The sequence below is a fragment of the Vombatus ursinus genome, unplaced genomic scaffold (assembly GCF_900497805.2).
Source record: "Vombatus ursinus unplaced genomic scaffold, bare-nosed wombat genome assembly UNPS02014830.1, whole genome shotgun sequence".
Classification (NCBI taxonomy): domain Eukaryota; kingdom Metazoa; phylum Chordata; class Mammalia; order Diprotodontia; family Vombatidae; genus Vombatus; species Vombatus ursinus.
The window spans coordinates 8,687,736-8,701,263 of record NW_020954608.1 but is presented as its reverse complement, the minus strand read 5'-3'; the positions used below and the strand labels follow the sequence as shown (position 1 = coordinate 8,701,263).

The 13,528-nt window shown below is 40.6% G+C and overlaps 1 protein-coding gene across 2 annotated transcripts in view; it reads right to left on the bottom strand.

Moving 5' to 3' along the window:
* Window positions 1-13,528, bottom strand: part of LAMB1 (laminin subunit beta 1) — a 93,869-nt gene that overhangs the window by 41,963 nt on the left and 38,378 nt on the right. For both annotated transcript variants that reach the window (XM_027838730.1, XM_027838731.1), the window contains exons 19-24: window positions 13,146-13,289; window positions 12,003-12,234; window positions 9,036-9,199; window positions 6,393-6,617; window positions 4,377-4,591; window positions 681-777 (exon numbers count right to left, since the gene is read on the bottom strand). In XM_027838730.1, the coding sequence (XP_027694531.1) occupies window positions 681-777; window positions 4,377-4,591; window positions 6,393-6,617; window positions 9,036-9,199; window positions 12,003-12,234; window positions 13,146-13,289 (1,077 nt within the window). The remainder of the gene's footprint in view (window positions 1-680; window positions 778-4,376; window positions 4,592-6,392; window positions 6,618-9,035; window positions 9,200-12,002; window positions 12,235-13,145; window positions 13,290-13,528) is intronic.

The window sequence follows — 13,528 nt, the reverse complement described above, 5'->3', positions numbered from 1 at the left end:
TGAGGAGGCCATAAAAGAATAGAGGAGAGAGATAAACGTTATTCTTCAGCGCATGTTAAGCCAAGGGATTCTGGTCTTCAAATAATAAATATAGGACAGTGTCTAACTCATCAATCTTCCTTCTCTTTCCAACTCAAGCACTGAGTGCCAGAGATTAGAAGTTCATTAACTAATCCATTCAACAAATGTTTATGTTCATTGAATGACTAATAAATGTTTAGCACCGTGGGACACACAAAATTGTGAAAGACAATCCCTGCTTTCATGGATTGATGGAGCACATGACATTCTTAATTAGAAAAAGTTAAAATAACAAGAGCAAAGTGAAACAAGCAATAATGCAAGATGCATATAATACAAGAAAGTGTCAAAATATGAATTAATTATAATAATAGCTAATATTTATATAGCACTTACTATGTGCCAGGCACTGGGCTAAGTGCTTTACAAATATTATCTCATTTGATCCTCACAATAACCCTGAAAGGTGCTATTATTACCCCCATTTTACTTAGGAGAATGCCCTAATCTAACTCTTTTATGTCTTGATAATCAGACATAATATGATATCTTATATCAACTTAACGTGTTCTTATTAGACCAATAAACACTGAAAACAAAATGCTGCAAATACTGGACGGTTAACACAATAAACACAAAGAAAAAGAAAGAGGACTCACCCTGGCACTCCACATTTGGATCTCCCCAGAAAAGCTCTTGGCACTCATTACAAGTTCGACCTCCAAACCCAGGCATGCATTGACACTGCCCAGTGAACTATTAATCACAAAAAAAGACACAAGATTTATTTAGACCTCACCGTAAAAGGATGTTTTAGATTTTGAGTTTTATGAGTTAGGTATGCGAGGAGAGAAGGGGGACTAGTCTGTCCACAACAACAATAACAAAAAAAAAAACTGTGCTAACTGGATCCACTACGGATCTGTTGTCTAACTTCAACTTGTCCCTTGCTTTTTGCTCTTCAGTTGTTTCAGTTGTGTCTGACCCTTTGTGACCCCATTTGGGCAACAATAATGGAGTGGTTTGCCATTTCTTTCTCCAGTTCATTTTACAGATGAGGAACTAAGGCAAACAGGATTATGTGACTTGCCCAGGGTCACACAGCTAGGAAGTGTCTGAGGCCACATTTGAACTCAGGAAGAGGAATTTTCCTGTCTCCAAGCCCAGCACTCTAACCATTGTGCCACCCAGCTGCCCTGTCCCTCACTACTTCAAGGTAATCCTTTTATTCCTGATGCCCTATCTCATTCCCAACAGAAGCTATTCCAAATTCTCTCTCAAAGCTTCCTTTTAAATTTTCCCCTGCCCCAGCCCTCTCACCTGATCATGTTTCCTCTGACTTTACTATGAAAACTGAAGCCCTTCATTGCAAGCTCCATTTCTCCTCATCTCAAAACTCCCGGATATCTCCCCTTCTTCTGTTTTTTCCTCCTTTTCTTCAGTCTCAGATGAGGTCATCCTTCCTGCCAAGGCCAATCCCTTTCCTCCCCTCTTCTCCTTAAGAAGGTCACAATCATTCTCCCTTTTTCTTTAATCTTCAATCTCTCTTTATCTCTTGGTCTCTTCCCTACTGCCTTTAAACTCACCCAAGTCCATTCCCTCAAGTTATTGTCCTATACCCAACTCTCCTATCTTTCTCAGCCAAAGTCCTATGAAAAGCTGTTCACATTGTCTCCACCTCCTTTCCTCTTATTTACTCAACATATTGCAGAGTATATCCTGACCTATTCACTCAACTGAAACTGCTGTCTTTAAAATTATCAATGAGCTCTTCAATGCTAAATCTGGTAACTTATTCTGAATCCTCATCCTTCTTGACTTTCCCCCTGCATTTGACACTACTGACTACCCTTCCTTTCTGGTTATTCTGTCTTCTCTGGTTCCCCCCTACCCCTTGCTACCTCTTTCCTGACTTTCCTATTACCTGTCTGCTCCTTCTCAGTCTCCTTTGCCAATTCAACCATGTTATACTCACTAACTGTGGGTGTACCCCAAAGCTCAGTCCTGGAACCCTTTCCTTGGTGTCTCGACATATTCTCTTGGTGACCTTATCCACTTCTCTGGGCCTAATTATCTCTATGCAGATGACTCACAGATTCATAACAAATGTTTAATAAATCTTGTTACTTTACCGATGAATAAAAGGCCCTAGCCCAATCTCTCCCCAGAGCTTCAGTCCCACATACCAACTGCTGGACACTTCCAACTGGAAATCCCAAAGACATCTTAAACTTACCACAGCCAAAAGAGAGCTCATTATCTTTCCCCAAACCCACCCATCCAGTAAACTCTTTTTTTTCCATCAAAGGCACCACCATTTTTCAGTCTCCTAGGTCTGTAATCGTGATATTATCCTTGACTCTTCATTCTCCCCCACCGCATTATATCCCACCAGTTACCGAACCTCGCCATTTCTACTCCCATATTTCTTACATTCAACCTCTTCTTTCTCCTCACACAGCCACCTCCTCATAGGGATCCTCATCATCACTTGCCTAGACTATTGCATTGACACTCTCATTGACTTTCCTCATTTTCCGTTACAATCTGTCTTCCATAGAATCAAAGAACTCGAAGGTAGCCTAGTAACCTGGCCCAACCCTGCCAAACAAAGACAATCCAGTATAACCTCCCCAATAAATGGTCATCTAGTCTCTACTTGAAGACCTGAAAGGAGGAAGAACCCACCACCTCTCTAGGTGGCCTGTTTCACTTTTGGCTGGCTTAATTGTAAGAAGTTCTTGTGTTTTGTTTTCTAGATTTGCCTCAGCAAAATTCTACCCATTGCTCCACACAGCTGTCAAAACATTTTCCTTTAAATGCAGACATAAGTTCAAATCCAGCCTCAAACACTTACTAGCTGCGTACCCTGGCAAGTCACTTAACTTTGTTTGCTTCATTTTCTCCATCTGTGAAATGAACTGGAGAGTGGTAAACCACTCTTGTATTTTTGCCAAAAACAAACAAACAAAAAAACACAAAAAAACCCCCAACCCCAAATGGGCTCATGAAGAGTCAGACGCAAGTGAAAAATGACTGAACAGCAACACAAAAGTGACCATAACACTTCTCTTTCCTTACTCCAGTAGCTCCTTATTGATTCTAGGACACCATGTAAATGCCTCTGTCCACAACCTGTCTTTTAAGCCCCTTATGTATTACTCTTGTTGCTACACTCTACAGTCTGGTCAAACTGCCATTTTCTCTGTTCCTCACATGTAGCACTCCATTTCCCATCTCTGGATTTGCTCAGGTGCCCCCTCCATGCATCAAATGTACTCTCTTCCTCATCTCTGTTTCACAGAATCCCTCATTTCCTTTAAAATGCAACTCAAGCATCACCTTCTACATGAAGCATTTCCTGATCTCTCCACCTTCTAGTGCTCTGCTCCCAACCTATCTTGCATTTTATTATTTAACAAATTAAATTAATTAATAAAATATTATTTAATCTATTTATTTCATAAATTTACTATTTATTTTTAATTTAAGTATATTTAATTTACTTTTCATTCTATTTACCCTATGTATTTTTTATGTATTTATACTATTTGTGTCATTTTAAATGCTTATTATGCTTACACTAACACATTTATATATGAACATATTATCTCCCAAGATAGAATTTATACTCCCTGAGAGTAGGGATTCTTTTCTTTTCGTTTTTTTTGCCTGTGTATCCCCAATGCCTAACATAGTATTAGAAGTAATTTTTGTTACGTTTGTTGTGCCCAAATCTTCATGACTCCATTTGGGGTTTTCTTGGCAAAGATACTGGAGTGGTTTGCCATTGCCTTCTCCATTAGATGTATAATGGCTGCTTAACAAATACTTGTTAATTTATTGATGAAGAACAAAAGCATGAATGCTTTTCTTCTCCTAAGAAGGGCTCAGCTCATGTCAGCTAGAAAAACAAAAGGTTATTTTCCTGTAAGTGTTGAGGAATCCAAATGGGATCTAAATGGTCAAGCCAGCCTTTCCCTGGCATGCTGCACTTGTGTTTACATCTTTTCTCTGCCATGCTTTTATCCTCATAAATCAAAGCTGGAACTCAAGGTCACCTCTGACTGTATTTGACTTGGAGAGTTTATTTTCATTGTGTCTCCAGGAAACATGACACCACTTGGCATAACAATGGATACAGATGTTTTGTCCTCCTTCCAGCTGTGCTGGAAATTTGATTCACCTGCCCTGGATCAAAAAGCAACTCCATTCCATTCAAAATGAGGGGCATCTTTCATAATAGCTCTTCAATATATAGCAGCCACCCTCTTATTGTGGTTTAGACCCCAAGGATGGCTCAAACATGCACCTTTCTTTGAGCTGCAATGATCAACACCCTCTCCCCTCCTTACCTCGTTGCAGGATGGGCCAAAAGAATGGGCAACATCACAGCTGCAGGGCTCGCATCCCGTACCACTGGCCAGGTTCCAGGTGTTTGGTGCACAGTGATCACAGTTCTGCCCAATCACATTTGGAAGGCACAGGCACTGCCCTGTTATCTTGTCACACTGACAGTCAGAGCCATCACAGTGCTCCTGTACGGTACCCAGATAATTACAAACACACTCTGCAAGATAAGAATAGCAAGAGAAATGCAATGGGGAAGCATACGGGGCTTCAGTAGTCCAATCCCTGTCCTGCTCCCCCAACTCGTTGTAACAAGAGATGGGAGGGAAGTAAAGAGAATAAATAAAAGATACCTAGAAATAAGACAAGGATTAGCGTATTAGAGAGATTGTTCTTAACATTATAGTCCTTCTGATGTCCTCATGCCACTCAATAGGGTGAAGTGATGTTGTCATGCTAGATTTATGCCTATCACAGTGCCTGGCATCACTGCGATGCACTTTTTGCATAAACAAAGCATACAGTTTCGATAAACTGGTTTTGCACCATCACCAGTATGTCAATAAACATGTATGATATTCCAGGCATTGTGGTAGAGGAAACAAAGAACGGGGAACACAAATCAAAAACAAGCAAATGACTTTTGAAACACGTACTAATTGTGAATTCTTGGCTGTACATAGCAAAGGGAAGAATAAAAATTCAAATGTCTGTTGAGGTAGATAAAAACCTCTCAAGTTACTTTATTTTTAAGTATGCTTTGCTCCATATCTTCAAGGAATCCAGAGTCCTGCTGTTACTTAACATACCAGAGATGTTTGTCTAAAAGCTAGGGTCTCGGGGGCTTGAGTTTAATAGCAACAGGAAATGACCATGGATAATCTCTTGATAAGAGGAAAACAATGAATTACAAGAGATGGAACAGGCACAAAGCTTGAGCCTCTTCATGGATGTCAGTCTGGGTTTGCCCTTTCAATTGGAAGATTCCAAATCACGAGATGTCAGGAAACTTAAAATTCTCCCACTTGGTTGTTTAATTTGTCCAACTCCTAACCAATCCAGTGCCTAACACAGTGCCTGGCACATAGTAAACACTTAATATACATTTACTGACAATCAACAATGGTTCTGACCCTCCAAAACTCAAACTGATCTGGAATTGTTATTACTAGTCATTGATATGACTATTTCCTTTAAGAACTTGCAACCTCTTCCTTCCTGCCCAGCCTATGCAAACTTTATCTATGGTTTTTTTTTTTTTTTGTGAGGCAATTGGGGTTAAGTGACTTGCCTAGAGTCACACAGCTGGTGAGTGTTATGTGTCTGAGGTCGGATTTGAACTCAGGTCTTCCTGACTCCAGAGCTGGTGCTCTATCCAATGTACCACCTAGCTGCCCCTGAACTTTATCTATGTCTTCCTGTAAGTCTGATACTTACTTGTACATAGTAAGCACTTAATAAATGCTTTTTCACTCACCGATTCAGAGCGATGCACATTTTGCATAAAGCAAGTAAGAGTATCCAGCCAATAGGATGGGTGGCCTCTGAGCCGTCTGCTCATATCATCAATTAGAACCCTCAAGTTATCCATCAATTATCTCTAATTCTTGTCTCAGACCAGTCCATGATTACTCATACATTTATAGTCCAAAAACCTCTATCAGTAGGTATTATCTCATAGGTATAACTCAAAATTAAAGCACTGTAGGAATAGGTTATCACCATATTAAACAGCTGGATAGGTGATGCCTTACTTCAAGCTATCTAGTGCAACCAATGGGCTGATTGATTCTGAAGTCTTTGAGGTAGGCCAGAAAATCAGGGTGAAAAAAACAGCAAGATGTGAACCCCATGATCCTTCCCATTTAAAAGAGCAGCTACATGGGTTATTAATGCACACGTGTGCAAACATTCCTTGAATGGAATCGGTACTATCAGCACTAGACAGCCCCAATCCCCGAGGCCATATTGGTGACTGTTTTAATAAAAGCAGAAATTAACCCAGTCCGCCGGGCTCTTACTTCTACAGTCCTGCCGAAGCGCGTCTCCGTAATACCCAAATCTGCAAAGCTGGCAGTTTTCACCCTCGGTGTGATACAGACACTTGAGGCACCTTCCGGTCCCTTTGTCACAGGCTTGGGGGTCACTTGTGTCGATGTTGTTATGGCACTGGCACTGTTGGCACACCCCACCAACATCTTCAGGGTTCCCAAAGTAGCCGGAGGCACACTCGTCACATCTGGCCCCTGTTGGTGAAAACGATCAAGGGCATTTCAGCTGGCTCCCTCACGTGTTCAAGGGTCAGGATTGTGTAATGATGAGATGTGAAGATTGAGAGGCACACTTCGAGGAGCTTCCAGTCTGTCACTGTGAACATTCCCTTCCACTGAGGTAGAAGGCAGTGTAAGAGCACTGTTAAGTGCATTTAGTGAGCAGTGGATTTGAGGTCAGAGGGCCTGGGTTCAAATCCTAGCTCCTGCCACTTAGTATCTAGTCACCCTGGGCAAGTCAATTAGCAGATCAGGGCTTGGATCTGTCAAATGAGGGGAGGAGGTCTACACTTGTTGATTTACAAGGTCTCCTCAAGCTCTAAATCTATGACCCTATTATACTCCGATTTCAGTCAACCTCTCTGCAAATTAGATGATTTATGAGAGCTGTTATGGCTGAAAACTCTGTCAGTTTATGTCTAACCCGGATAGATGACAAAGCTGGTCCTTGGACCAACAGACACATGGGTCTGACGTGGGAACTACATTCAGACCAGCCATATTGTACATTCTACTCCTATGGCCTTTGAGAATTCAGTCACTCCTCACGCCACAGTGAGGCACTGGAGGAAAGAAATGGCAGGAATGTGGTATAATGGAAAAACTTAGTTGGAAGAACTAGGTAAATATCTGTTACCTTGTGTCATTTCTCAGAGACTCAGTCTCCTTATCCGCAAACTGGAGATAACACCTAGCATTTATATATATAGTGCTTAAAGGTTTGCAAAGCACTTTTTAATATTATCTCATCTTATCCTTACCATCACTACCCTGGGAGGTAGATATGACTATTATCCCCATTTTACATAAGGGGAAACTGTGGCAGAAAGAGGTTAAGTGACTTGCCCAAGCTTACACAAATACTAGATGCCTAAGGCTGCACCTGAACGTAAGACTTTCCAATTTCAGGCCTGGCACTCTATTTGTTGTATCATCTGTCTAATACTTTTTATTTTAAATAATATTTAATATTTTTTCCAATTACACATGAAACAACTCAACATTTGTTTTTAAAATTTTTGAGTTCTAATACTTTATTACTTATAGGGCTATTGTGAGGATTGAAATTGGACATAGAAAGGGCCTTGTAATTTGGAAAGAGTGTAAGCTCTTTGAGGTCAGGATCAGTGTCATCTTTGCTTTTATATCCTCAAAGCAAACTGAATCATTTATTCAATTAATATTTTTAATCTGATCATATATTGAATACACCTGGATTGATCATTCTTTGAGGGGAAAAAGACCTCCAAATTGAATCTAATCATATTCTTATTGTGAAGGGAAAAAAATATTGCCTAACCATACCATTCTACTGCTATGGGTAGTGTTGTCTACACTGGAATGTTGTGTTTCTTTCAACAGATATGCAACAGGGGGCTAGGTAAAGGGTAGAAGATGTAGGATCAGGTACGACAACATTCTAATCCAAGGACTTGCCAAGTAACTGGGAAAACTTATTTCTGCTTAAAAACTTCAGGAGTGTTAAGAAGGAAAAGTGACATTAATGCTGAGTGTTTCCCCACAGGTATCTTGAAGCTACCAGTGTAAATATTTGCCAAGGGCTGTGTAAGCACAAAAGTGCTGGGTGAAAATAGCCATAAAAATGAAAAATGGGGAAAGGAGAGGAGTGAAGGACTCATTTTCACACTGAGTGAGCTAAGCATAGGTCTTATTCTAAGTAAGGTAGACAAATTGGGTAGAGATCAAAGGATCATAGATATAGAGCCAGAAAAGACCTCTGATACCATATAGTCCAATCCCCTTATTTTGGAGATGAAATCAAGGCCCAGAAATGTTAAGTAATTTGCCCAAGGTCACACAGGCAGTATCCCAAGTGAGATTTGAGCTCATGTCCTCTGCCTCCAGAAATTGTGCTCTTTCCATCAAGACACATAAAACAAAGGTCCCAAAACAATGAGAAAATGCAATATGTGTGACCCACTGTGGCTGCATATGAGTGTGAATGGTCCCAGTCTTTCACTCCTCCTCTTCTTGCCTCCTGTTACATATTTGTGACCATTTCATTGCTTGTTACCTTTATCAGAGGTTGGATAGAGGTAAGAAAAGGAAGTGAAAATAAAATCCTCCTGTTTAGTGACCATGGCAAAATATTGGACAGATTTGGGGACTCACTCCTGTTTTCTGTTTGTTATCCATTATTACTATGTACAATCAGGAATTGGATGTATTTCCACATGTAAAAATGTTGGAAAAATACTGTTACAACTTCAAATGCCCTTAACTTTTAATTAATTAATGACCATGAAAATGAAACTATCTGGTCATCCATGAAAATGGCTTTTTTGGAGGGTATTTCACAGATAATTCACTGCTCAAACATTCTGCCCCCTCTTTGCCTTCTCTGGACTACAAAAACACACATCTGCCATTTACCTAGGTATCCAGGATTGCAGACACACACAAGCTGCAAAGTAATAGGATCTTGATAACAGGTATTAGCAAACTGTCGTCCACTTTCTGGACCATCTGGGCAGGGGCAGGGCCGACAGTGATCTCCTGAACCAATGATAGGGTCTCCATAATAGCCAGGCAAGCACCTAAACCAAGCATGAACTGGTTAGAAAAATCAACATGGAATTACAGAAATTGAGAGGAAGAAGTGACCTTTAAGATCCTTTAATCCAATACTCTCATAGTTAACAACTAGTTAAGAACTAGTCAACACTCAGTACAGTTCTCACTCTGTGATTTTTTTCTGAAAGAAAGGCAAATTCTACCCAAACTATCCAAGAAAAAGAAGGGGATGGGAGGCTGGTTCAAAGAATAAAAACATTCTATAAAATTAAGTGTTGTTCCAAAAGATCATGAATTGTACTATTGTAAAGGTATTTTCCTTGGCACTCAGGGTTATATGGTAGGAAAATCTGCACAGATACTGTAATTTTATATTCTTCAAAACTATTTTGAAGAGGGTTTCCTAAAATTTCCTAAGAGAAATCCATTCAAATAGAGTCTGGCAGAAATAGAAGGTGGATTCCCTGAAGCCCCACAGGGAAATCTGAGATCAGAGCTTCCCTGTCAAGTTCACAGAATTTGAACTCGGATTTACTTTGGGGACGAGGAAAAAAATAATGAGAAATTGGCTCAAACTAGATCTCAGAATTCCAAACATTTATTAAAATTATATTTTATCCAGGTCTAGGCTAAGATCTTCTCTCCTCTCACACCCACTCCCATCCTCCCCTAGGCAAAATAAAATCCTTCATTATTTAAACACAGACTGGCAAGCACGAACAGCAATATCGCATATATTCGCACAGGATATCCTTTCCTATGTCTCTCACAATGTGACTGGCTCTGAACTAGAATTGGAAAAGTCATTGCTGTTTTTCCTTTCTGTGTCTCCCATGACTCCCCTTTCCCATCTGCACCCTCATGCTCTGCTCTTCATTATCTCTCAATAAAATAGGAACAATGAAAGAAACACATGAAGGAAATCATCGAAAACAGAAGTTTTCCTCATCTGGCCCTCTGTGGACACGGAGAAAAAATTAGCTATAGGTGTACGTGTGCTTTTGTACACATTTTTGAGGGAATAATAATAATGATAATAATGATGACGTTGATAAGAGCTAGCATTTACATAGCACTTTAAGGTTTGCAAAACACTTTACAATATCTCATTTTATCCTCACAACAACCCTAGGAAGTAGGTGCTATTATTATCACCACTTTTCATATGAGGAAACTGAGGCAGGCAGAGGTTAAGTGACTTGCCCAGGATCACACGGCTAATGTCTGCGACTTGATTTGAACTCAGGTCTTCCTGTCTTCAAGTCTAGTGCTCTATCTACTGTGCCACCAGAAGAGAGGCAACATGGCTCAGTGGACAGAAAGCTGGCCTCAGACGTCGGTTCAAGTCCTGTCTCTGACACATATTGACTATGTGACTCTGGGTGAATCATCTAACCTTTTAATACCCCCTAGGTAAGCAGCAGTTGACTTGAATTGGTAGTTTCTTTCCCAGGAGTTCTTGATACCAACAAAATCACACAGAGATCCCCTAATTCCTATTTCCCCAAAAAGCGTTTTAACATAAATAATTTCATGTGATTCTAACAACAGCCCTATAATGTATATGAAGGATTATTGTCCCCATTTTAGAGATGAGAAAATTGAGGCTAACATGAGTTAAGTGACTTGTCAAGATCAAATAGCCAGTAACTGGGAGAACCAGGACTTGGGGCTCTAAAATCCAACTTCACTGCTATGTCCAAGGAAGCACCTACCACAATGCGATGAATCATAAGACAAAACAATGCTTTTATAGCTGAACGAAAAATCCTAGAGTAAAATAATTCAGGGTCAAAGTCAGATGTCAACTCTGACGTTGTAATTTTAAGAAAGACACAGTAAGATCCATTTCCTTGCATTACTTGCTTTTAAAAATGGGTAGGATTGCACTGCTATACAGGAATTTGCAAGGAGGAAACTCTTTCCATGAAAACATCTTAGCAACTTAGTCTTACAGAGATGCCTGGGACACCGAGAGCTTAACTGCTGGCCCAGGGTCACATGGCTGGTAGGCCAGCAGTGGATCTTGAACCTAGGTCCTCCTGACTCTGAGGCCAACTCTCTATTCCACACCACCATACTACTCTTTGTTATCCTAGTTTATATGACTCTGATATCCCCTATCAAGTAGTCTCTGGATGCCATGGTCACAGGCAGCTCTTACTTTTTTCTACTAAAATCCTTACTCAGCAAGTAGCCCTGCCAAATATCAGCGATGCCTTTTCCATACAAGGCTGATAGCACAGACCAAAAGGCACATACATTAGGCTTTCCTCCTCATACTCCACAGTGGCAATGAGTCATACCAAGTCATCTTTTACCTAGTTTATCAACCACCAAGGGTGGAGGCAGGTGGTCATCCTTAGCTCTAGGTTGCTTTTACTAGGTACAGTGGACTCCACTTGGACTCAGGAAGAACTGAGTTCAAATCCTGCTTCAGTCACTTAACCTCTGCCTGCCTCAGTCTCCTCATCTGCAAAATGGGAATAATAATAGCACCTACCCCCTATGGCTGTTATAAAGATAAAATGAGATATTCGTAAATTATTTTATAATCCTTCAGGCACTACATAAGGGCTAGCTATAGCTATCACTATTATTATCTTTTCCTAGGCCCCCAATCTTGGAAATACTTTTTTTTTCCCCAAATGGATTATTTCTCCCAAGGTTTGTTAAAGACAGAGAACAGAAATCAATAAAACAGAAAATAGAAACTCAATTCTGTGATCTGCAGGGAGGCACCATTTGCAGAAAGTTGGATTTAATCAGTAAGTCAGTAACGTTTAATCATCCCTGAAGCTGGTTCACCAGGCAGTTCTCACGTACCTTTCACAGTTATGACCCGAAGTGTAGTCCTGACAGCCGAAACATTCTCCCGAAATGGGATCACAATCATCTGCGTGCCCGTTACACTGACAAGATTGGCAGCTGGGGAAACCCCAGTAACCAGGGAGGCATCGGTCACACTGCCGGGCATAGACCCCTTGGAAGCAGTGACACTGGCCAGTAACTGGGTCACAGAAGGCATTAATGGAACCTTGCATGTGGCAGTCACAAGCTGAGAAAATGAAGAAGCAAAAAAATCCAGAAAGAATTAAGCAGATAGAAAAGCTACCAATCAATCACCACTGTCCTTAGCATGCCATACTAGGATGCATTAAAGGAAGGGAAGAGAATAAGGACTTATTAAGCACCTACTACATGCCAAGTACTGTGCGAAATGCTTTTACAAAAATCACTTCATTTGATCTTCACAACAACCCTCTGAGGTAAGTGTTATTATTATCCTCATTTTATAGTTGATGAAATTGAGGCAAACAGCAGTAAAGTCTAGTGTGTGTCTGAAGCCAGATTTGAACTCAGTTTTTCCTGACTCCAGGCCCAGTACTCTATCCACTGTGTCACCTATCAGCCTCAAAGTAATCAAGGGTATTTTTACTTTGGAAAACAGACAACTTGGCGGAGTTGGAGAGGGCTGAATATGAGAGCAATTTTAAAATATTTTGAAGGTTGTCACATAGCAGTCATTAGACATGTTCTGCTAAATGTGGACATAAAACTAAGCCCCATGACTAGAAATTATAGTCGTATAGATTTGCGCTTTATAGAAGGAAAAAGGTTTCTAACAATTAGAGCTGTCTAAAAATGGAATAAGCCATCTAGTGGGCTAGGAAGCTCCTTGGCCTTGGAGGGTTTTAAGTGGATACTGAATGATCAATTCTGAGTATCTTGTAGAGAAGATTCATGATTTGGGCAGAGGTTAGACTCTGTGGTCCTTCCCAATTATTTTATGATTCTACCAAAAGCTGTGAATATGTATTTAAATGGAAATAGGAACAAGCAGCCTGTTTGGGAAGTGAAAAATGGCCTTTTGGAAATATACCGATAACAATATCTGGCATCACTCAATCTTACCGAATTTAAAAAAAAAAAAAAGAAAGAAATTTAAATCTTTCCCAAGTAACCTACGCTTGCATCCACTGGGGCCAAATCCAAAAGTGCCTGGGGCACATCTGTCGCACATTCTTCCAACGACGTTCGGGCGGCATTGGCACTGACCTCCGTTGGGGTCACAGACAGAACTTAAGGACCCCTGAGGATCACATTCACAAGCTGAAGAGCAGAGAGAGGGGAGGATCCATAAAACAGACGAATCACTACCAAGGAAATCAGCACACCGTGTTGCTAATTTTTTCTTTCTACACCATTCCCCCTTCATGGTGTTGCCCTGATTTTCTTTTGCCTGTCTGATGTTGTTAGGATGCTACATTTGATGACATCACCTCTTCCCTGATGAAGAGGACGGAGAAACAGGGCTGAGAGGATGCTGCATTTGATGACATCACCTCTTC